This window comes from Peromyscus maniculatus, chromosome 1 (assembly GCF_049852395.1).
Source record: "Peromyscus maniculatus bairdii isolate BWxNUB_F1_BW_parent chromosome 1, HU_Pman_BW_mat_3.1, whole genome shotgun sequence".
NCBI classification, from domain to species: Eukaryota; Metazoa; Chordata; class Mammalia; order Rodentia; family Cricetidae; genus Peromyscus; species Peromyscus maniculatus.
Genome location: NC_134852.1, coordinates 198,823,081 through 198,846,017, shown reverse-complemented (window position 1 = coordinate 198,846,017; position 22,937 = coordinate 198,823,081). Strand labels below are relative to the sequence as shown.

The following is a 22,937-nucleotide window of genomic DNA, read 5'->3' as shown; positions in this document are numbered from 1 at the left end:
GCATGGAGGGAGAAGCCAGCCAGCACCGGAAAGAGCAGAAGAGGGTGAAGATGGGCGAGGGGGTTGCTTCCTCTCCTCCTCAGCCTGCTTGGGGAAGGGGTAGCCTGGAAGGATCTCTGCAAAGACACATGTGGGCGCGTACCACCTCCGGCCGCGCGCCTCCTCCCCCGCCCCTTTGTTCGCGCCTCTGCGCTTGCGCATTACGACAAATCTGGCGCTGTCCCTTCAGCACCTCCCGGAACCCGCGCCACCCCTCCCCGCGGTGAGCCCCGCGCACCCCCGCCTCGAACGTCCCCGCACCCTCTGACCACCCGAACCGACCCTCTCTTCCTCCCGAGGTCATAACCTGTCGGCCCTGGCCTTCCAAAGGAGAATAGTTGCCATAGTAACTCATGTGGCGTTTTCCTAAAATAGCCAGACCCTCTTCCACCCTGGGCAAGGGCACAAGGTTTGCTTGTGCTTCTCTTCCCAGTCTTTGGGTCACCCCCTCTAAACTCTTGCTCCTGAAAAGGCGGGACGATTAACCTAGGCCGCCAGGAAGTTCTTCCTGGAGTCTGACTTATCCTTCCTCTGCACTCCGGGTGGGTGGTCAGGACAGGACTCGGGGGGGGGGGGCTGAGGTTGGGAACCCCGAAGTGTGTAAGCCTGCGTTCGCTTGATGCCCCTTCCGTAGTTGGTCTTCTGGTTTTAGGGGGCGGGTCCGGTCTACTCCTGTACCGTGTGGTTTGCGTGGCCGCGTGCTTGTGGGGGCGGGAGCGCGTGTGGCATGTAACAGGTCATGTGGCAGCCTCCTGGGGACACGCGTGGGGTCTGGAGCAGGACAGGCGTGTGCAGCTGGACCCTGTGTGGTTCAGGAGACGATGGACGAGAGAGAAATGAACACGAGTGGGGTGGGGCATCTGAGGGTTTAAGGAACAGAACCCGGGGTTCTCTGCACTCTCCCCTTCCTCTGGTGTGAGTCTGAGGAGTGACTGGGGGGGTGGCATTCCTTGGGACTCAGGGCCCTGGGAAAGAAGGGAGGTGGGGGGGATTAGCGTTGCTTGAGCAGAGCGTGGGGAGGGGTGGAGGAGGGACTGGGAGGCGGGCGGGCCTGGAGCAAGCGGGAGCCGTTCTGCTTTCACAGCTGAGCGGGGCCGGCCTCTCTGCCTCTCTTCCGTTCCAGCTCCGAACGCAGCGGTGAGTACTGGGGTGCCTCGGAGGAGGGGGGGCTGCACAGGGGAGGCCCAGGCCCGTGGAGCCTCAAGAACCTGTCTGGCAAGGTTGCAGCTTCTGACAGCTTTCCCTACGGGTGCTTTGCCACCAGAGGCCCGGTTTTCCTTTATGGCCCCTCCTGGACTGGACAAGACATGTCATACCCCTGGAGTTGGGGGGGAGGGCTGTGGTGCAAGCCCCTCGCCGAGACCTGGTCCCTGGTGGGGGGAGGAGAGGATGTGTATGTCTGATTATGTGTGCAAATGTGCATCTGTGTTTATGATTGTGACGAGGAGGTCTCTGTCTGGTACACCTGTCTGTGTGTGCATCAGAAGATGAGAGGCTGTCTGTATATTTGGGTCCCTCTTTGTGTGTTCCTGTTTGGTGATCTGTGTGTAAAGCCAGCATGTGCTTTTCCATTATACACATATTTGTTATGACTGTGAGTGTATGAGGGTGTGTCTCTGAGCAGGGCTGCGTGTGCCTGTGTACTGGAGGGTGTTGCCTAGGAATGCGTTAACTGTGTACTCCTGTCTGTCCTCCTGCATGTGTGTATATGAATTCGTGTGTGTGTGTGTGTGTGTGTGTGTGTGTGTGTGTGTGTGTGTGTGTGTGTATGCGTGCATGTGTGATATGGGAAAAGGGTGTCTCTTCCCCACTCAGCGCCTATGGACTGAAGTTAAGGGCCTCTTTTCAAGCTTTTCTTCTCACCTCTTCCCTGTGTCTCTCCACACTTCCTCGTCCCTGTGTGACCCCTCTCTCTCCTTCCAAGAAGCCCGATGTTTCCCTTCCTAAGTGGGATTATAGAGGACCCAGGGCTGTATTAATGGGTGTCATAGTAGCTGGATTCCACTACATTTTCCTGTGGCTTGCAGCCCCGTATGATCCAGAAGATAGGATACCAGCCTCCACACAAGAAGGAGTTCCCAACTGCCCCAGAACTGAACTCAGTGAACTTCTGAATTAGCTTGCTCTTTCTTCCTAAAGTGATGCTCAGGGCTCCCGGACAGGAGAGGAACTGAAGGCCCACTGAGTGGGTGGTCCTTTTCTCCTAAGGTTTCCATGAAAGGAGCCATCAGGGTTAGGACGGGTGAGCCCATATTTCCAGGCCTGGCTAGGTCCTGGACCTGAGTAGTCCCAACCCACTTTGCCCTCTCTGTCTGAGCTGCCCTGCCTGTCTGGCTCCTGTACACGGCACCCATGCTCTCCTTCCTCTCTTGCAGGCCTGTCTGAAGAGCATGCAGCCCCCTCACTCCCTGCCTGGCCTCGCCATCCCTGCCCCCCCAGCCTGACCCCCGGCCCCAGCATGGCCCAGGGTGCCATGCGCTTCTGCTCAGAAGGAGACTGTGCCATCTCCCCACCACGATGCCCCCGTCGCTGGCTCCCCGAAGGCCCAGTGCCCCAAAGTCCCCCAGCCAGCATGTATGGCAGCACAGGATCCCTAATACGACGAGTGGTGGGCCCAGGTCCTCGAGGCCGGGATCTGGGACGCGTGACGGCACCTTGTACCCCTCTGCGAGGCCCCCCATCACCCCGTATGGCTCCCTCACGCTGGGGACCCTCTTCACCCACTGGGCAGCCCCCACCAGGGGCACAGAGTTCTGTGGTCATCTTCCGTTTTGTGGAGAAGGCCAGTGTGAGGCCATTGAATGGCCTACCTGCTTCTGGAGGCCTGAGTCGGAGCTGGGACCTGGGTGGGGTTTCTCCTCCCAGGCCCGCCCCAGCCCTTGGACCTGGCTGCAACCGGAAGTTGCGGCTGGAGGCATCCACATCAGACCCACTCCCAGCTGGAGGAGGCTCTGCTCTTCCTGGTAGCCGGGACCCCTCACGTGGGCCATTGGTACCACCCCAGATTGGGGCAGATGGTCTTTACTCCTCCCTCCCCAATGGGCTGGGGGGGACCCCTGAGCACCTGGCCATGCATTTCCGAGGACCTGCAGACACTGGATTCCTAAACCAGGTATGCAATCTGCCTTGGGCTCTCTGGGGCCTTAGCACCCCAGAAAAGGGACAAAGCTCAGCCCCTGTTGGACTGAGGCTTGTCTCATATTCACCCAAATCCTTTAATGTCCTAAATCAGCTTTCTCGCCCTCTGTCGCTGTGTTCCCGCACCTTCATCCTGTCCCATGTGGTTTTCTTTCTGCTGCTCCATATTCTGTGTCCTTGTATGTCTGGCTTTCATTTTGGGGTCCTGTGCCTTTCACTTCCTCTTTGGCTCAGGGGGACACCTGGTCCTCCACCCGGGAAGTCTCCTCTCACGCTCAGAGAATCGCTCGAGCCAAATGGGAATTCTTCTATGGCTCCTTGGACGCCCCCAGCTCAGGTAAGGCTTGGACTTAGCCTAGGGGAAGTGGGTAGGGCCTTCTCCACACCAATGAGGACTGGCAAAGAGGCATCCTTCAAACCTTCTTCAGGGCTTCCTTGGGCTCCCCAGTCAGCCAAAGTCTCTCTGGGCTCCAGGCTTTCATCTACGCCATGAGGATTGGGCTGGGTTCTAGAGGAATCTGGGTGGTGGTGGGGGGGGGGATGGCCGGATATCGAGGGTTATTTCTAAGAGTAAAAGAAAGTCTGGTCTCCCTCATAGTTATTCCCAGGCATTTGGATCAAGTGAAGGGTGTGGCAGATCTGTAGTGGTAGGATGATGAAAGAGTCTCCAGCCTATGTGAGGCCGTCTACCCGACACAAATGACTTCCTGACCTGGCTGTCTGTGCACACAGGTGCTAAGCCCCCAGAGCAAGCCCTCCCATCCCGTGAGGTGGGTTCCAAGCAAGGCTCTGGGGTGGCTGTGGGGCGAGCAGCCAAGTACTCTGAGACGGACCTGGACACGGTGCCCCTGAGGTGCTACCGAGAGACTGACATCGATGAGGTGCTGGCTGAGCGGGAGGAGGCTGACTCCGCCATTGAGAGTCAGCCCAGCTCCGAGGGCCCTGCTGCCACTGCCCGGCCACCTGCCTCACGACCCAGCCCATGCCCTGGCCCTCCTTCCAGCTTGGGCAGTGGCAATGAAGATGACGAGGCCGGTGGTGAAGAGGATGTGGATGATGAGGTGTTCGAGGCCTCCGAGGGGCCCCGGTGAGTGGGTCAGGGAAGGGAAAGCATGCTGTTCCCTGTGTTCTGCCTACTCCAGCCAGAACCTGAGGTAGAGGAGAAGACAGGGCTGTGAGGACCAAGACGGCATGGGCAGGATGGGGAGGAGATTCCAGGCAGAGGCCTGAGGCCCGGGAGAATATTAGGAATGTGTGGGCATTGGGCAAGCCTAGGAGTCGGGGCAGCCACATGGACGAGGCGGGGTTCTAGGTTATCAGGGGCCAAACCGGGGACACGGGTTAGATCCCGGTCCTGGCAAGAGTGTGGAGATGCGGGGGCTTTTCCTTTCTGTCTCACGCCCCACTGCTGTGTGGAGCCACATCTTCTCCTAAGATGTTACCAGAAATAGAAAAGGGATGGCAGGAGGGAAGGGGATCAGGGAAAGGGGGAGAAAGGGAGATTAGTAGGGAGCGGGGAAGGAGGGGGGCTGGGTGCCAGCGATGGGCAGGGCTGGGACACCGCAGACACTGAATTTCGGGGGCCCTCTCCCCTAGTGGCTTTTTCTTGGGGGGTTTGGTCTACGGAAAGGGGTTGATAGGCCCTGTATCAGCTGGCATGAGTTCAGTGACATCCTGCCAAGGCCTGGGTGCCGGGGAGCTGATCAGACATTCTCCCTGTCTCTGCAGACCGGGGGACCACATGCTGCTCTCTGGGCCTCTCAAATCACCAGTTCCCTTCCTCCCTGGGACCAGCCCCTCGGCGGATGGGCCCGACTCTTTCAGTTGTGTGTTCGAAGCTATCCTGGAGTCACACCGGGCCAAGGGTACCTCCTATAGCAGCCTTGCCTCCCTAGAGGCCTTGGCCTCACCTGGCCCAACCAAGAGCCCCTTCTTCACCTTTGAGATGCCTCCCCAGCCCCCGGCTCCCCGGCCTGACCCACCCGCCCCCGCCCCACTTGCCCCACTTGAACCGGATTCTGGTACCAGCTCTGCTGCTGACGGTCCTTGGACCCAGAGACAGGAGGCAGAAGAGTCAGATGCTGGGGCCAAGGTGCTCCCAAGGAGGGGGCTTCCTAGTCCCTCCCATTCTGAGGATAGCCTTGGGCTGGGGGCAGCACCCCTGGGCAGGTGAGTATTTCCTTCCCTTGCTCAGCCCCAATCCCAGGCCCCCAGAAATTGCTGATTAAGAGAAGGAGCCCCAGAATGAGGAAGTAGTTTATATTCCTGACCAAGAGCAGGTGGTTACCAGATGCCTGTTTTCCCGTTCCGAGGCCTCCTGCCATCGGCCCCCTGCAGCTCCCTCCCTGGGCTCAGATCCAGTGACTGGAGAAGCCATGATTCAGGAGGGAAGAATCCCCAGAGAACATCCTCTTTCTCTCTTGGAGGGCCCTCTCCTTCCCAGACAGAGCCTCTTACCCCCACCCAGCCGGACCCGCAGCCAAGAGCCCCTCCCTCCCCTGCCTCCACCCGCCCCTCCAGGAGGCCGTCTCACCCTGCTCTAGGAATGTCCTTTCACAGCCTAACCTTTGTGCGCTCCCCTCTGCTGTTACCCTCTCAGTCATGGCAGCCATGGCAACAGGAGGGGGTGGCCAGGGAGACAGGGTTGCCTAGCAACCAGGAGTTTCCGGCCTCTGTCTCTGGGGTGACAGGTGGCTTTGCGAGTAGAGCAGCTGGGTAGGGAAGGAAGGAGAGGAAGAAGATGAGGGGTGCACTCTGACCCCCAAAACTGTAACCCCAGAAACTGCTTCTCTATTGGTAGAAGGGAGCACCAAGGAAGAGTCCTCAGAGAGGCGGGAAATGAAAGGAGCAGGAGGTATCCCTAGTGCTCCCAGATCTTTGCGTGACCTCACTGCTCTTCCCCAGGATCTGTTTATACCTGGGTGCCTGTGTACAGGGCTGTGTGTGCAGACAGAAGACTGCCTTGAGGGGGGCAGGTGTGGAGATGGCGACTCCATATCAAAGAGCAAACTTAGGGTCGGGCGGTGGTGGCGCACACCTTTGATCCCAGCACTTGGGAGGCAGAGCCAGGCGAATCTCTGTGAGTTTGAGGCCAGCCTGGTCTACAGAGCGAGATCCAGGACAGGCACCAAAACTACACAGAGAAACCCTGTCTCAAAAAAACAAAAACAAAACAAAACAAAACAACAACCCCCCAAAACAAAACAAAACAAAACAAAAAACCCCAAACAAACAAACAAACAAAATACTTAGGTCCCTGGAAGGTCTGGGGAGCAGTCAGGACTCCCACAGCACTGATATGGGTTAGATTTGAGGCAGAACTTCCACTGAGAGATGATAAAGTAGGCAGATGGACAGAAGGCTGACTAGTCTCCTCCCCTAGAAAAAAGAAAAGGACCTTTCCATGTCCCTGCAGCCATTCCCCAACGTCCAGGTCTAGAGCAAAGGGGGTTCTGGATGATCTCCAAGCTCTGCCCGATCCTCAGCTGCTGCTCTACCCTGGCAGTGAACCACCCCTAAGCCAGCTGGTGTCCGACTCAGACTCCGAGCTGGACAGCACAGAGCGGCTGGCCCTGGGAAGCACAGATACCTTGTCCAATGGACAGAAAGCGGACCTGGAGGCTGCACAGCGCCTGGCCAAGAGGCTGTACCGACTGGATGGCTTCAGGAAGGCTGATGTGGCCCGGCATCTGGGCAAGAAGTAATGCCCCTGGGCTGGGACTGAGGCTGGGTCAAGGAGTACATCCTCTCCAGTTAATGCTCAAGGGAATGCCCAGCTGGCCCCTTCACACTTCCCCTTGTGACACCCCTACCTGTCTGCCCTGCCCGCAGCAATGACTTCAGCAAACTGGTGGCTGGCGAGTATCTCAAATTTTTTGTCTTCACGGGCATGACTCTGGATCAAGCTCTCAGGTGGGTGTTTAACCCTCCGAGGATAGCCCTACCGACCAGGCTCGGTGTTTGCAGTTCCAGCTACGCGTCTTCTTATTTGTCCTGGCGTCGCTCTTCAGTGGCCAGGACTTCCTGGTAAGGTCTTGGTGGAGGGTGACATCTTCTTCCTCCCCCCTTAGGGTGTTTCTTAAGGAGCTGGCCTTAATGGGTGAGACCCAGGAGCGGGAGCGTGTCCTGGCCCACTTCTCCCAGAGATACTTCCAGTGCAACCCTGAAGCCCTGTCCTCAGAGGGTGAGCAGGCTGGGAGCAGAACTGTCCCCGAGGGGCCACAGAGCCACACACACAGGAGCAAGTGTTTGTGCAGGAGGGAATGACGTCCACGTTCGTGGGCATGTGCACGCGCATCAGTGTAAATACAGCTGTGTGCATATGGGACTGTCCGCGCGGCAGGCAGGACGGCAGGCAGGACGGCAGGTCAAGTGTGTTTTGAGAGGCAGGTGGAGGTGTGTTTGCACGAAGTTGTTCCATACGTATGTGCAGGATCAGATTTGGCCCCAGTGCTGACGGGCGGGCTCTCATATGTGTGCTTGCCTTTGTGTAGTACGTTGAGCATGTTGAGTGTTGGGAGCAACCGCCCCAGTAACTTGGGGAACTAGGAAGGGGGAACCAGAGATCGAAGGCTGGGTTCTTGCTGAGGAGACAGGCCGGAGGAGAGATGGAGTGGGTTCACAGAGCTCGGAGAGTAAGGAAGTGTAGGGCAAAAGGGCGCAGAAAGAGTTGGGTGGTGGACTGCCCTGGGAAGCACCCCTGGGAGGTGGCTGAAGCTGACAGTCAATTCTCCCCTAGACGGTGCTCACACGCTGACCTGTGCCCTCATGCTCCTCAATACCGATCTCCACGGCCACGTGAGTGGGGGCATGGCAAGCGGGAGCCAGAAAACAAGAGACTTAAAAGCTTTGGGGGGCTAAGCACCTCCCAACCTCACAGACCTTTGTTTTCCTCCCTTAGAACATTGGGAAGCGCATGACCTGTGGGGACTTCATCGGGAACCTGGAGGGCCTCAATGACGGTGGCGATTTCCCCAGGGAGCTGCTCAAGGTTGGGGGGAGGGGAAACTCAGCCGGTAGATATTGCTAGAAGGGAAGGACAGGGTACCTGCCCAGCAGCGGGGTTGTAGGGAGGGGAGGGCTGGGACTTGGGACTTGTTGGGTAGCTCCGGCGGCAGGAACCTGGGCTCTAGTGACTCAGCTTGGGGACCGCCCCCTCGCCCAGCCCCCACAGACAGGCTCTCTCCGCACATGCGCACGCGCATGCAATCCTGAGGCAGGGGAAAGGGGGGCCGGTTCTGGAAAACACGTGAGCAGGCCATCCTGGACTCTGCATTTGCTCTCTTCGGTTCCAGTGTTCACAGAGGGTGGGAGGGAGGTGTCTCTGGGGGTGCGCAGAGGGGGGGTGTGCACGGGAACCCTGCTCTCCACCTTAATGTACAAGAGCTACAAAGACCCTCCTGGCTCCAGTGCCCAGGAGGGAGCCTACGGTAGAGAGCTCAGAGAAGGCGCAAAGGTTTGCCCAGGTTCTTGCCTCCAGGGCACGACGCTGGGACTAGATACTGCTCTTCTGGCTGCTTTGGAAGCAGATCCTGCACCCAGGTGCCAGGAAAGAGATGGGTACCAGTGGGAGGGAGCCGTCTGACCCTGTCTGGCAGTTATTCTCCTCCCCATGATGGAGATGGAATGTTTTACCTCGGGAGGCCTGAACTAACTTGAAGAAGGGGGTCTCTGGGCTACTCGATACATGTGACGACACAGAACAGGTCATGGGGTGGGGTATATTGGGCACCTGAGTTTGAGCGTGTATCTGAGTGGGCGCGTCCACTGTGAGTTGAGGTGTCAGCGGATTGGGCTGTGAATTGTGTGTGTTTGGCAACTGTCTTTGAATTGAGGGACCTGCGTGACTTGAGGTGTTAGTGCTTTGGGTGTAGTTTGGGTATTTGTGTGTGATGCAGCGCGGTGTGCATCTTCCAGCTGGTTGTGCCTGGTTTGACAGTAGAGGGTGTTTGTCAACTGTAGATGGTTCCTTTTGAGGTGTACATCTGTAACTTGGGGTGAACGGGAATCGGTGCGTCTGGCAAGTTGGTATGTCTGACCTCGTGGCACATGGACTTGGCTTGGACATTGGGATATCGGCTTATGGACGGGGTCACGACTGTTCGAAGGCCGGCCCCCGCGAGTCTCAGAGGCAGGACCACGCGGGTGGAGGGTGGAAGGTCGGGGAGCCAGCCGATCGCGCCCCTCAGTTCCCAATCCTGACAAGCTGCAGGGTGCTCCTGACGCCGCCCGCCGCCGCCCATCGCGCGCGCGGGCTCGGCCCCCTGGCGAGCCCCCACGCATGCGCCCCCGCTCGCCGCCGGCCCTCCCCACGGCGCCGGGCTCGCGCCGTGCTGCTCCGTCGCGCGACGTCCCCGCCCCAGCCCGCGCCCTCCCCTCCCGCCGGCGCCCCCTCCTTCTGCGGAGCCGCGGAGCCCACGGCGCCGCCGCCGAGCGCTCGGTGCGTCGGTGGGAGCCGGCGGGCTCGGGCCGGGCGCTCGCGCCGGCTGTCGGGGAGCCGTCCGCGGCCGTCCGGGCGGCCCGGGGCCGAGGACGGGCGGGGGCATGGCCGGGGGCCGCGGCGCGGCGGCCGGGCCAGCATGATTGGCGTCAACAGCATCCACAGCAGCGCGGGGCGGCTGCGCTCGCGCTCGCTCTGCTCGGTGCGCTACGGGCGCACCCACCGCGGCGCGGAGACCCTGTGCTACGGCTGGCCGCAGCGCTCGCGCAGTCTCAAGCCCGTGCTCTACACCGATCTGGTGGTCAGCCGCCTGCAGAGCCGCAAGAAGAAGAAGGTGGTGAGGGCGTGGGGCCCGCGGCCCACGCCAGGCCCGGCGGCGAGCGAGGGGGCGGCTTGAGGGAGGTGCCGAGGGCAAGAGAGCGAGGAGACAGGAGGGCATGGGTGGGGACGAAGGTGTTTGGGGAGCCCAACGGGGTAGAATTCCTGGGCAGCTAGAGGTGGGCATGCGTTGTGGGGGTGGGCCAAGGTGGACCTTCCTCACCCACCAATCCGGGTGAAGAGGGTTTTCTAGATGGGATCTATGACGGGGCTCAGGACCTTCAGAGGAAGGAAGGTGTGGTTGTGGGCCGAGGTAGAGGGCAAGATGAAGAGCTGGAAGGCTGGAGACGCGGTTGTGGGTTGGAGGTCTTGGTGGTCACTCCAGCCTCCTGGCTGGGTAGTTGAGGAGTGAGAGCGTTCAGGGTCCGAGCCCTACTGGGTTTGGCCCAGGTGTGTTGAGAGCTGTGTGTTGATCAGCCTGGTTTGTGTCATGCGAGGTGGAGGCTTTGGGATGCACCGACCTGCAGACAGGATGCGCAGGCATGGGGTGCCTGGATAGCCCGTGGCAGGGCATGCATGTATGGGCAGTGAGAGAGTCGGAGCCTGTGGTGTGTTGGGAGAATGAGGGGGTGCTGTGTCCCAGCACCAGGAAGGCACCGACGTCACCACTGCACCCAACTCACGCGCAGGCAGCATCACAGCCCCACAGGAAAACACGCACATGCTGGGGACACACCCACTCACAGACAGGCTGGCAGAAGCGCCCCCACACTTGGAATCGCTGGTATATTCTGAGCCATCCCCAAGTACAGGGGTCTTGTATACGACTTCTGAAGGCCATTCTCCATTTTGGCACTTTGCGGCCCTCAAATGTCCCCAGGCCAGCTGTACAGAGGGGAAGTGACTGGTTCGGGACCCACAGCGTGGGGTAGACCGCGACTGGAAGCTGAAACTCCTGTTTTGGTCTTTGGTTGGCGCCGCGGCAGTATCAAGTATGACTGTGGGTAGAGCACTGAGCCCCGTGGTATCTGGCTGGATGGCGCTATTGGGGTTGGGGAAGGCTCACTTAGTTCTGCAGCTGGGAACCCAAGAGGGTGGATACTCTATCATAGAGCCTCAGTTTCCCCATTTGCTCTGTATGGGTTTATGCTGTGGAACCAGACCGGAACACGTGGTGGAGGGAAGGAGGATGTCTTCGGCTGGTCTCTCGGATTCCGTTTAGGGCTGAGCGTCTCCTCCCAGGCTCTGAGCGGGGGAGCCCCCTAATAATAGATAACAATAGCAGCTGGCAGTTACTATGCACCAGCTGTGGGCCAGGGTTTCCTGGGCTGACTAGCCAGTTGCCACCACATGGTGCCATGCGTGTTCTCCTGTGGACAGCTGCTCAGGTCGGGCAGCTCCAGTGATGAAGACCCTGGTCTCGGTGCTGCGTTCTAGAGCTAGGTTGTAGTCATGGTGGCCTTCCTCTTACTTCCACATCCTCTCCCAAGTTAGGAGGGAAGGTTCTGAGCTCTGACACTGGGGTACATGATGTACCTCCCCACAGGATTAATCCACACCCCTTGATTTCTCTCCAGGCCTTGTACAGCTCCATCAAAAATGAAAAACTGCAGTGGGCCATGTGAGTACTGGGCTGTGTGGGGGAGGGTTAGGATAGAGTTGGGCCATGGGGGAGGGAGGGTCCGGGGACACAGAGAACTGGGGCTGTGTGGGGAGGGTTAGGTTAGAGTTGGGCCATGGGGGAGGGAGGGTCCGGGGACACAGACAACTGGGGCTGTGGGGGGGGGGAGGCCGAGAAGCAGGGAGGCCACCTCACTTCCTTCTTTGGAAATGCCTGCCTAGACTTGGAGTCTGTCTTGTGTCTAGCTGTGTTGTTATGACAAGCTGGTTGACGGTGTGGGGTGTGTGCTGAGACACAGGAGGCCCCGCAGCCCTAGGAGAAAGCAGACTAACTTTGGGAGTGAGTACCGGAGGTTACCTTGGAGTGCCACAGAACGAGGAATGGAGTTTCCCCTTTGTCTCGGAAGTGTTCTGTCGGAAGGAGAGGCCCCAGTTTAGTCTTTGGGCCCCAGGCTGAGCGAGCCCTCTCCTGACCATCAGTGGACACGCCCTTGCTGCTCTCTGCAGAGTCCAGTCATGGCTCAGCTGGAACAGGAGCTCTTGGTTGTTAGGCTGCACTCTGAGGATCAGGACTCCCGATCAGCGTGCAGGGAGGGAGGCGGTGTGAGGCAAGCCTGGAGTCAGCAGTGCCTTGTAGGAGATTAAGGGGGGCGATGGTATTCGGGAGACAGAGGTGTGGCTGAAGTCAGTGTGGACGTGGGGATACAAGGCCACTGGCCTGGCTGGGATGGCTGGAAAGGAGAGGGGAAGGAAAGAATTCATGCAGGTTCCATGCAGGGGGTGGGGTGGGGGGGCTATTGGCACTTCTTGAGCGAGGCGACAAGAGAGGCTGATTTTCCTGCCAGGGTTTATGAGCAGAGATGCAAAGGGGCACCAAGAGGGCACCTTTTCCCTTTAGATTTTGAGCCAGGGTCCCACACTAGTTCTCAGGCTGCCGTGGACTCTTGACAGTCCTGCCTGATGCCCTCCAGTGGTGGGATTCCGGGCACGGGGCTCCAGGCCCGGCTCTTCTCTACCTTTTGGCAGCATGGAACCACCAACTGCGAGCAGTCTGGTGTTAGGTGTGGTGAGGACACGGCTGAGTCACACGGCTGTCCAGGAGAAATGTGAGGGCTGGGTGTGTGCAGAAACGGACGTGATGGGAAGCTGCCACGTGGCAGGGGGAGGGACGGTCCACGTGTGACCCCTCCCCCAGAAGGGCATCTGAGGGAGGGCACAGAGCTGCAGCCTGGGGAAGCCTTACTCAGAGACAGCAGAGCCTCCGTGAGGGGAGTCCCTGGCAGCCGCTCCCACTCAATAGGAGCGGTGGAGGGCAGGAGCTCAGGGTGAAGGTGTGTGGCCGGGTGGCTGGGTGGCCAGTACTCCTGAACCCATCACACCTGCAGAGACGAGGAGGAGCTGAGACGATCTCTGTCTGAGTTGGCCGACCCTAACCCCAAGGTCATCAAGCGGGTCAGCGGGGGCAGCGGCAGCAGCCCTTTCCTGGACCTGACTCCTGAGCCTGGGGCTGCCGTCTACAAGCACGGGGCCCTGGTTCGAAAGGTGCACGCGGACCCCGACTGCAGAAAGAGTATGTGGCTATGTGGGGGATGGGGGGGCAGGGGACGGGTGGGGGATGGAGGGGGGAGTTGGCCTTCCTCAGGCCCCCCTGACCTGCCTTCCCTCCCTAGCACCTCGTGGCAAGCGGGGCTGGAAGAGCTTCCACGGGATCCTCAAGGGCATGATCCTCTACCTGCAGAAGGTGCGGGGCCAGGAGCGGGGTGGTCGGGCTGGCTTGGCAGAGGGGAGTAGGTGGCTGGAGATGGCCAGGCCAGGCCAGGGCAGGACAAGATGGGCACCCCCATAGGAGGAGTACCAGCCTGGGAAGGCTCTTTCTGAGGCAGAGCTGAAGAATGCCATCAGCATCCACCATGCCCTGGCCACCCGAGCCAGCGACTACAGCAAGAGACCCCACGTCTTCTACCTGCGCACAGCTGACTGGCGGGTCTTCCTCTTCCAGGCCCCGTGAGTGTCTTCCCCTTCCCCATTCCAGACCCTGCCCCCTGGATTCCACTTTCCTTGGAAGATCACACTCCACGGGCTGGGGACATAGCTCAGCGGGTAGTGATTGTGTAGTATGCAGAAGGCCCTGGGTTCAGTCTCTAGCCCTGTACATGCCAGACCTGGTGATCATGCCTGTAATCCCAGCGCTTAGGAGGTAGAGGCAGAAGTTCAAGGTCATCCTTGACAACATAGCCAATTTGGGCCTAGCCTGGGATACTTGAGACTATCTCAGTGAATGAGTAAACTAACACATATAAGTAAGACCATATTCCAGGTCGGGACTGGCATTCCTGGACAGGAACCTGGGGTCCCTATGCTGTCTCCCCAGGAGCCTGGAGCAAATGCAGTCCTGGATCACTCGCATCAATGTGGTGGCTGCCATGTTCTCTGCACCCCCCTTCCCAGCTGCTGTTAGTTCCCAGAAGAAATTCAGCCGTCCTCTGCTGCCCAGTGCCGCCACCCGCCTCTCCCAGGTAGTCCCGGATGGCTCAGCTCATCTGTTGACAGTGGGATGGGATGGGGTGCTAAGCTGTACTCCAGGCATGTGTGGTCAGCGGCGTGGTGTGTGGCTCACAGGAGGAGGGGGTGGTGGGGACTGAAATCGAGCCCCTTGTTAAAATTCGCACAAAGGGCCCGTAGACTAGTGACTCTGACCAGGCACCCCTGGCTGTTAGGAGGAGCAGGTGAGGACCCATGAGGCCAAGATGAAGGCCATGGCAAGCGAGCTGCGTGAGCACCGGGCTGCGCATCTGGGGAAGAAGGCCCGAGGCAAGGAGGCCGAGGAGCAGCGGCAGAAGGAGGCCTACCTGGAGTTTGAGGTGAGCCTCCCTGCCCCATGTCTTGGTGTCCCCCACATGGGCCAAGGCTAGGGTTAAGAGCATGGCATGAAAGCATGGAACCCAGCTAGGTGACTGGCAGACTGCCAATCTCTGAGTCTTCATTTTCTCTTCTGGGGATCAAGTCTAACTTCCACGGCCACCAGGATTAAGTGACATGAAGGTCCTGCCTCCAGCCCCGTAAAGGCCACAGAAATGCTGGCCGTCAGTATCGGCCGTTCCAAGAGCCCGGGGAGGGTCATCAACCTCTCAAAGATGTCTTTTAGGACCAGCACCTCCTGGCAGGGTGGTGGGGCGGGCTGGGCCGGGCCGGAACAGGAGGGCAGGCTCTCACTGCTTCTGGCCTTCTGCCTCAGAAATCCCGCTACGGCACCTATGCGGCGCTGCTTCGAGTCAAGATGAAGGCAGCCAGCGAGGAGCTGGATGCCATAGAAGCGGCACTGGCCCAGGCTGGGAGCACGGAGGATGGATGCCCTCCGCCTCACTCCAGTCCGTCCCTGCAGCCCAACCCCACCAGCCAGACCCGGGCTCAGCGTCCTGGCTCAGAAGCCCGGGCTGGGGCAGGCAATACCAGGCCAAAGCCCTGAGCAGGGAACGGGATCAATGGGGGCAGTGCCCGCTGGGCACCTGCATGATGACATGGCCCTGCCTGAGCTTAGCTAGCCTCGGGCCACCCACGGGGGCCTCCTGGCCCAGGGCCCGACCGCGCCGGACGCGGTGTCCGGGGCAGGGCAGGGCCGAGCTGGGCCTCAGAGCCTAGGCAGAGGGCCTCTCGGAGACCCCCCTTTTTGTGATAATGTTTTGCACTTTTTCGTACAGGAAGGGTGGGTAGGGTGGGAGGGGCCCGTGCCCCTAATTTTTGATTGGGGGTTTTCTTTTCTTTCTGTGGTGGAGGCCTGATAAAGTTTCCGCTTTCTGCTGAGACCACCCCCGCAGACACCAGCAGTAGCCCTTGGTCCTGGGGCCTGGTTCAGACAGAGGCCAGGAGTTGGGGCTGAGCTGGTCCCCCTCTTTCTCCCCAAGGGCTCACCTCTCTCTTCACAGAGACAGAGGAAGGGTGTCCACAGTGAGGCCCCATTCACAGGCTGGGGTGGCACGGCCTGCTCCCCTCCTTTGGTGGGCCCTGCCCTTTGTATAGCCTCCACCCTCATTAAAACCGCTCTGAATTGCCGGCTGGGTCTCCTCTACGCTCACTCAGGGGCAGGGACGGGCATCACGTTGGGGTTGTCGTACCGTGAGTTGGGAAAGGGCCTTCCCCTTCCCATAGGAATCCTTTATTTGGCCCACTGAGGCGTGGGCTTGAGGTGTTAAATAAGATTTCGACTAGGCAGGGATGCTGTACAGAGGGATCCTGGCGGAAGAAGTTGGCTGGGCAGCATTCAGTGCACCTGAGGCTGGGGGTGCCCGTGGCAGAGCCCTCCTGGCGGCTCAGGGGGCGGGCACAGCTTCTCTGCCTCCTGCTCCACGGACTGGCTCCCGTAGGCACTGTCTTCTTTGGCCTCTGCTGGGGGAAGAGGAGGGACTCAGGCCTCAGGCCTCCGGCCTCCCACCCTCCGCCCAGACCCACCTTCCAAGCTGGTCCCTTTACCTGTGCTGGGCAGCTTGTCTCGGGTCTCGGGATCTCTCAGCAGTCTGACCCCCTCGTGTAGACCCATGTCCGACAAGGCATCCAGCAGACCCCCCAAGTCCCCGCCGGCCAGCTGATGAGAAAGAGGAGACAGGAGATTGGAGTGATGGCTGGGGTGTGGGGGAGAAAGTCCTGGGGGAGGAGGCTCTGAGATGGGTAGGGCCTCTGGAAGCTGGGCAGGGTAGACTAGCCCACCTTGTAACTACGCAGGAGGCTGCCGCTGGGTGAGGGGGTCTTCCTGTACGTGTCCACCAGACTTCGAAGTCCCAGTCGCTCGGCCAGTTCTGCCCAGCTGCCTTGGGCTTCTGGCCCATCTAGCATCTGCTCCAGGTTCTGCAGGGCCGCATCCCCTAGTGACAGCCCTGGCCCTGAGGAGACAAATACAGATCTGTGAGGTAGCTCCAGAGGTGGGCAGGGACACACAGCTGGACACAGCTTTTGTCCTTGGTAATGTGACAGACAAGGCAAACATCGATGGGGCATGGATGGCAGAGCAGCTAGAGAAAGAGCCCTCGTCAAAGTCCTGAGGAGATCACCTCTGGGAGGAGGCGCCTGAGACTGGAAATGCCAACCTCACGCCTGCCAACCTCACCTGTAGGGCTGGGTGGGGCCAGGGGCGGCTCTGTGATGTTCTGAGCAGCATTTAGCAGCAGAGTCTTCACCTGGGGAGAAAGAGTGGCCCGTCACCCAGACCTTAAGCCAGTTCTCCCCAAGTCCATGACCCGGCCCACGTCCCCCAGCCCAGGCTGTGCCCGGTGCCCACTTCGGTGTTTCTATTGCCAGGATGCCTCACCTTGGTGCTGCAGGTGAGGTCAAGAGGTGTATGGCCCCGGAAGTGTCTTTGGGTATCCCTCTCAGGCCCCTCAGAATCCGAGTCGCTCCCAGAGGTAGGGGGTGAGGGCAGAGGGCACAGGGGCTCCTCGTTCTCTGCATGGATGTCAGCACCTGGAAGAGGGAGCCAGTCATGAGAAGAGACTAGTGGAGGCCCCACACTGAGGACTCAGCAATGGCCGAAAGGTCCCCCTTCTCTTTCCTGCCCTGTTCGTACGTAAGGATGAAACTTACCAGCCTTCAGGAGGAGGCGAGTGAGGGTTGGGGATCCAAGTCCCGCCGCCAGGTGGAGGGGTGTGTTTCCAGCAAAGGTCCGGGCATTCACGTTAGCATGGAGCTGTGGAGCAGCAAGGAGTGACCAGCACGGTCCAGGAGGCCGGGCCTTCCCACACACCTCCCACGGCCCTCCCGTCCCTTCCAGGCTTCATTCCCACCTTGGTAACCAGATGGGTGACCAACCCCAGCTCCTCCATCTCTGTGGCTAGATGCAGGGGTGTTCGGCCCCCTTGCCTCTCCGCTGCCTCCACCTCAGCCCCACTGTCAACTAGCAGATCCAGGCACTCGGGGCTCCGGGCATGAACTGCCAGGTGTACGGGGTACAGTCCTAGAGAGACAGCACACTCAGCCTGCAGCTGTGACCCCCAAGGTCACCTGGACAAACCCTGACCAGGCAACCCCGACTCCTGTCTATTAATCACATACCCTTCTTGGTCCCCCCCCCAGGAGGTGGGAAACTGACCTGCAAAATCAGGCATGTGCAACATCTGGGGCACGGCACGGGCCCCACTGTGCAACAGGGCCCGCAGCAGGTCTGGGGCGCCGGCACCCGCCCGGAGAGCCAGGTGCACAGCGGAGTCTCCATGCCGATCGAGCAGCGTGGGGTCTGCGCCCACCTGCAGCAGGAAGCTCACCACCCTTGCCTGCCCAGTGATGACCGCCAGGTGCAGAGGTGTCTGGGGAGGAAGGCGGAGTGAGCCGAGCCCACCCCAGCTTGGTGCTCCCCACCGTCGACTCCTCACCCCTCACCAGAGGCTTCCCTCCTACCTGGTGTAGGTGGTTGGTGAGGTTGATGGCCCCAAGGTACTGGGCATGATAGATGACATGGGCGATCTGCTCGATGACACCAGTCTGCCCGTGGATAATGGCCAGGTGCAGCGGCCTGGAGGTTGGAAAGTGAGACTTTGGTCTGGGAAACCCAGCCACCCATAGCATCATCTGCCTTCACAACTCCGCACCTCCGTGGTCTTCTTCACTGGGGCCTGGTGAACCCTGAATGTCACCCTCTTAATCCTTGTCACAACTTGCTAACAAAATTGAAGGTCGGGGAGAGTACATTTCTTGAACACAACTAGAAAACAGCGAGGACCTGAGACCAGATCTGTCCGACTCTAGGGTTCAGCTCTTTGCAGTTTCCTCTACGGGGCTCCAATCTCTAGACCTGGTACCAGGAGACCCCCTGGATGTCCCTAGGCCACGTCCCTCGGGCAGCTTACGTGTCTCCGTTCTCGTCCTGGGCCGTCAGCAGGTGGCGCTGTCCCGCCAGCAGAGCGCGCGCGTCCGCGGTGACGCCGTAGTCCAGCAACGCTCGGGCGCTGCGCTGCGCCAGACCGAACAGGCGCGCGTTGTACTCGCGAGCTGGGGGGGACAGGGCACGTGGGTGCGGGCCGGGTCACCAGCCCGGGGCGCGCCCGCCTGCCAGCACTGCTGAGACGTACCTCGCTGCAGCGCGTCGGGGGCCTGCGGTTCGCCCTGGGGGGCCTGGGGGGGCGCGCTCGGCTCTTCCGCCGCCTCCCCAGCATCCACGCCCCGCCCAGAGCCGGCCATCTGCGCTCCGCCCCCTCCACCCGGGTAGCAGCCCATTGGGGCCGCGCCGGACTGGTAGGGGTTGTAGGGCAAGGAGTGGGGGAAAAAGCCGAGGCTGCCACCTGTGGGCATGGGCAAAGCTGTGAGGTGCCAGCCAGGACTCTCCCAGATTTCTTTTCTAACTTCCTCTTATCTCCTCCACCTCTCTCCCGGCCACTGGCACCCTCTCACCTCCTCCAGCGCCTCCATAACCCCCCGCGGAGCCCCCAGAGCCTCCACCCATGTGGGATCCGCCCCCGAAGGGCTGGGAGAAGGTGGGCAAGGCCTTCCTTCGCTTCCGCTGCACTTCCTCCTTGTCTAGGGGGAACAAGAAACGGGGTGTTAAAATCCAACACATGGGTTGTCGTCAAGCCCAGGCACCAGCAGCCACCTCTAGGGCGCCCCGAGGCCCACCTTGCTCCCTCCAGCCCCTGGGAATCCTGAAGCCCGGCCCCACCTTCCACCAGAGGGTAATAGGTGAACTGTTTGGAGTCGGAGACATCCCCCCCACGCTTGCGTTTCAGCTGCAGGAACACCGTTACAGGCCTCTCGATCTTCATCTTGTGGTAGGGCGGTGTCCGGAACACAATGGCATACTGGGGTGGAGGTGGGAGAGAGACCTCGTCGGTGTCAGTGAGAGCTCTGCCTGGTTCTGCCTCCGGGGCAGGGCCCGTCCCTCGGTACCTGTTTATGAACGTCTGTCGGGGAGAAGTCCCCAAAGGCTTGCCATCCATTCTCGTCATCCTCATAGAACCGAACCTCAATGTCATCTGCAGAGAAAAGCGAGGCTCAGCCATAGGGAGACTCTGCAGAGCCCATGCGTTTATCCTGAAGTTGCCCCCCCACTCCCCCCCAGCCTTACAGTCAGTGTCTCTAGCTCCAGAGAGGCCCGCTGCCTCACCTTTCTGCACCTTATCACAAAGCAAATACACTTCGTCTCCACCACGCACAGACCCTGCTGTCTTGTCCATTCGGGAAATCTTCAGGTTTGAGGCCCCTGGAGACTCTATATGATGGGAGATGGGTTAGGGTCACATTGATGGAGCTGGGGACACAGGAGTCTTCATTCACCAAGACAGAAGCAACACTCAGACTTGCTTAAGGCCACTCATCTCACATGTGGCAGGGCCAGGTTCGAATTCCACAGACTGAAGGTATCCCAAACGCTCCTCTGGGTCCTCACACTGGGCACCCTCAGGATACTCACTGCTGTCATGGATGGGCTGGGAGATAACCGGCTTCAGAGGCAAGGAGAAGGAGCCATCGCTAGCCCGAAGGAAAGCGGAGAAGCGTAGCCGCACGATGCTCAGATCCATGACTTTCTTCAGCTCCTTGGCCTCCTGTTCTAGCTCCCGACGCTCAGCCTCTGGATGGACAGTCTGGGTGTGAGCTCTGGGCTACTCTTCCCTTCTCCTCTTGAAGCACCTCCTGACACCCCTTCGTCGGTCGCCATACCTGTAAGGCCCTGAGGCTTGGAACGAAGCCGCTGCCTTTGGAGTTTCTGAATCATAATCTCCATCATGTTCTTCTTGGTTACATGCAGGACACCCAGATTATTAAATCTGATGATGATGAGGAGGAGTCAGGGGGCTTTGTCCACGGAGCTCTTTCCCCATGAGGCAGCCCCCCCCCCGCCCCGCCCCCATGACAGGCTCAGCCTGGCTTTGTCCTCCAAGAAAAGTGCTCCTTTTATAAAGCCCTGGGATTCCGGGGCCAAAGTAAAACCTCCCCCTTTGTTTGCTAGTCACACAGGAACCTACGGCTGGCAGGCTATGAGCATCCCTCTGGGGCCCAGGAACGGGGACACCTACTGAGCAGTCATGTCCTTGGGTCCTACAGACACAGCACAGACCCCCAGCTCCGAACACTGCTTGCCCACCAGGCTGTGGGCATGCGCACGAGGTGGGTCACTGTGCGTGACGAGGTCCACCTCAATCTTGGCCGGTCCCTCATAGTTACAGATCTGAGAAGGGCAAAGGACTGTCAGCAGTGGCCCTCGACACACTGTCCCCTAGCCTGCCCACCCTCCAGCATCATCGGATCTCACCTTGACAGTAGGGTAGGTCTTCCGGCCCTTCTCACTGGAGGCACCTGGCAGGCCCCCATGGGAGGGCCCTTCACAGCCATATCGAAATCTGAAGCCTCGCTGAAGGTTCCGTGACAGAGACATCGTGGTTAGGAGAGACCCCCGCCCCCCACCCAGGGCAACCACTGGCCATCACTGACCACAGTGACCAGCAGTGTGTCTCCTGAACACCTCCCACAAACAGACCAGCAGCAACCAGCCATCCAGTCACATGGCTTCCCTGTCACTTCTAGCTACCACACCTGTCCCCAAAGCTGAAGCCATCGCACACCTCTGTGACTCACTCACCTGCTTGGGCTGCTCCACAATCACCAGATAGGGGCCATTAGCTGGAAATAGAGGGGCTTTACTTAGCCGGGATCCCCAAGCCCATCCCTCAGGCAGAGGGTACACGCTCACTCTCCTCCTGGTTCTGGGACACCTGAGGCTAAGGGCTCACTGACCTGTCTCTGGGGCTGGATCCTTGGGCTCCCCAATGGAGGGGCTGAACTCAAAATCATCATAATCGGGGATGCCATCCAGACCCTGGTTTACAGACAGAGAAGGTGGTTGTTGAATGTGAGCCCTCCACCTCCAGGCTCCAAGCCCTCAGCAGTCCCTGGGCTCCTCCTCAAGCCATAAGGAAGTTCCTTGTTGGGCAAAGTTTGCAGACAGGACGGATGGACAGGCTGAGACAGTCTGAAGACATGCAGAAGTGGGGGGGTGGAAGAGCCTTCGGTAGACAAGCAGAAGAGACAGGGGCACAAGCCGGCTTCAGGGCCAGGCAGTGTGACTCACTGGGTCGTAGCAACTGTCCATGTCTCTGGGCTAGGCCCCACTGTGTCTGGGCGGCTTCGGGCCCTTGTTCGGCTTCCCAGGGTTTCAGACGCCCGCCTAAAGTGAGGAGAGACGCGGGAGGGGGAGAGGGGGAGAGATCAGGATAGAGGTGGGCAGGAGAGCGGGCCCCAGATTTGGGGGAGGGTCTGATCTCCTCCGGCCGCCCGTCCGGGCGTGGCGGGTCAGATCCGGTGGAGGTCGAGATCCGGAGCGGGGCCGGGCCCGGGAAGGGGCAGAAAGTTAGTGCTGCTTAGGAAAGTCCCGAAAATACCAGGGGGAGGCGGAGCCGGAGGGGGCGGGCCTGGAAATGACGCCGGGGCCCCGCCCCCGCGGCGGGAGGGGCGGGAGGCCTGGGCTGTTCCTGGTTCCCCGCAGCGGCCGCAGCCCCCGGGGCTCAGTCGGGGCCTAGCCCGCCTCGCCCCCACTCCGCGGCCTGGAGCAACCTTGGGATTTTCGGCCAGCGTGGAGGACACGGCTGATTCACCCGGGGGCTTTTGTGGGGACATTCCTGCCGTCGGAGGCCTCTTTTCCGAATGGCCCGTAGGCGGGGGCTCTTCCAACGGGGGCCCCCGGGGTTCTGCCCGGAGAAGGCGATGCGAGCCGCAGGGTGGGGAGAGGAGTTTCCCCCTCCACGGTCTCTAGCGACTCGGGAACAGCTTAGCTTCCCGGATTCTCCCGCGGCACCTGCTCCGGGCGACCGGCCCTTGAGAGCGCAGCCCCAGGACCCTCTGTAAAACGCGCGTGTCCGTTAGGGCGATTTGCGTTTTCAGCCCTAATGTCTTGTGTGCGTGGTGCGTGCGAGTGGTGGCAGCATGCACGTGCAAGTGAGCGTTCGTCCACACAGGTGAGTGAGTCCTTGAGCTGTTCGGTGTGGGCAGACGCCCGTGCACATCTGGATGCTGGTGCGCGGGCACCGGTGCACAGGTGAACTGGTGCCCGCGTGCGTGTGTGCGGGGCTGACACCCGGCCGGCTGTGCGCAGGCCAGCCTAAGGGCAGGCTTACGTGTCGGTGTGTACCAGGGTGTCCTGTTCGTGTGCGCGCTCTCTGGAGGTGGTGTCCAGCCCCAGACTGTCACCCAGAGTCCCTCCTCCCTCCCTCTCCATTCCCCGGTCACTCAGGGGTCTGGACCCGGCCACTCACCGTGGTGGCGGCTCTGGTTCCGGCTTCTTTCCGAACCCTACCCTGGACGGGTCGCTGCTCCTCTCCAGCAACAGGGCTCCAGCCGGGAAAGCCCCTTTCTGCCCCCCGAGGGGGGGAATTCCCGTGACGTTCCCGTGCGTCACTCCTCAGGCCCTTTCTTT

The 22,937-nt window shown here is 60.2% G+C and overlaps 2 protein-coding genes across 5 annotated transcripts; one reads left to right on the top strand and one right to left on the bottom strand.

Moving 5' to 3' along the window:
* Positions 1–174: 174 nt before the first annotated feature.
* Psd (pleckstrin and Sec7 domain containing) lies at positions 175–15,604 on the top strand. Of its 3 annotated transcripts, none has more exons than XM_042264648.2 (18): positions 175–262; positions 1,124–1,176; positions 2,415–3,151; positions 3,412–3,514; positions 3,910–4,264; positions 4,906–5,346; positions 6,683–6,877; positions 7,009–7,089; positions 7,248–7,360; positions 7,916–7,974; positions 8,078–8,167; positions 11,512–11,555; positions 12,940–13,124; positions 13,225–13,295; positions 13,401–13,558; positions 13,926–14,070; positions 14,272–14,415; positions 14,790–15,604. In XM_042264648.2, the coding sequence occupies exons 3-18, from the start codon at positions 2,498–2,500 to the stop codon at positions 15,018–15,020; spliced, it is 3,069 nt and encodes a 1,022-aa protein (XP_042120582.1). In that variant the 5' UTR covers positions 175–262; positions 1,124–1,176; positions 2,415–2,497; the 3' UTR covers positions 15,021–15,604. The 3 variants fall into 3 exon arrangements, with proteins under 3 accessions (XP_042120582.1, XP_015862194.1, XP_006988294.1); XM_016006708.3 differs by lacking the exon at positions 175–262 and adding an exon at positions 472–581; XM_006988232.4 differs by lacking the exon at positions 175–262 and adding an exon at positions 799–954.
* Positions 15,605–15,663: 59 nt separating this feature from the next.
* On the bottom strand, positions 15,664–22,928 carry Nfkb2 (nuclear factor kappa B subunit 2). Of its 2 annotated transcripts, none has more exons than XM_006988228.4 (23): positions 22,777–22,928; positions 21,597–21,692; positions 21,263–21,344; positions 21,108–21,148; positions 20,781–20,879; positions 20,545–20,696; positions 20,189–20,295; positions 19,941–20,099; positions 19,635–19,739; positions 19,418–19,503; positions 19,191–19,329; positions 18,926–19,051; positions 18,607–18,816; positions 18,385–18,526; positions 17,936–18,050; positions 17,631–17,844; positions 17,326–17,495; positions 17,126–17,228; positions 16,854–17,005; positions 16,653–16,722; positions 16,256–16,428; positions 16,022–16,133; positions 15,664–15,937 (listed from the first exon to the last, which is right to left on the bottom strand). In XM_006988228.4, the coding sequence occupies exons 2-23, from the start codon at positions 21,615–21,617 to the stop codon at positions 15,813–15,815; spliced, it is 2,703 nt and encodes a 900-aa protein (XP_006988290.1). In that variant the 5' UTR covers positions 21,618–21,692; positions 22,777–22,928; the 3' UTR covers positions 15,664–15,812. The 2 variants fall into 2 exon arrangements, with proteins under 2 accessions (XP_006988290.1, XP_006988292.1); XM_006988230.4 differs by having other exon boundaries at positions 15,669–15,934.
* Between the last annotated feature and the right edge of the window lie 9 nt (positions 22,929–22,937).

Bases quoted from the DNA above. Each gene is read 5' to 3' on its own strand.
- Psd (XM_042264648.2), top strand. From the start codon at position 2,498: ATGGCCCAGGGTGCCATGCGCTTCTGCTCAGAAGGAGACTGTGCCATC. The intron at 7,090-7,247 runs GTGGGTGTTTAA...CTCCCCCCTTAG, and splicing joins ACTCTGGATCAAGCTCTCAG to GGTGTTTCTTAAGGAGCTGG. The intron at 11,556-12,939 runs GTGAGTACTGGG...TCACACCTGCAG, and splicing joins GAAAAACTGCAGTGGGCCAT to AGACGAGGAGGAGCTGAGAC.
- Nfkb2 (XM_006988228.4), bottom strand. From the start codon at position 21,617: ATGGACAGTTGCTACGACCCA. The intron at 18,051-18,384 runs GTAAGCTGCCCG...TCCAACCTCCAG, and splicing joins CAGGACGAGAACGGAGACAC to GCCGCTGCACCTGGCCATTA. The intron at 17,229-17,325 runs GTGGGAATGAAG...GCTGCTCCACAG, and splicing joins TCACCCATCTGGTTACCAAG to CTCCATGCTAACGTGAATGC.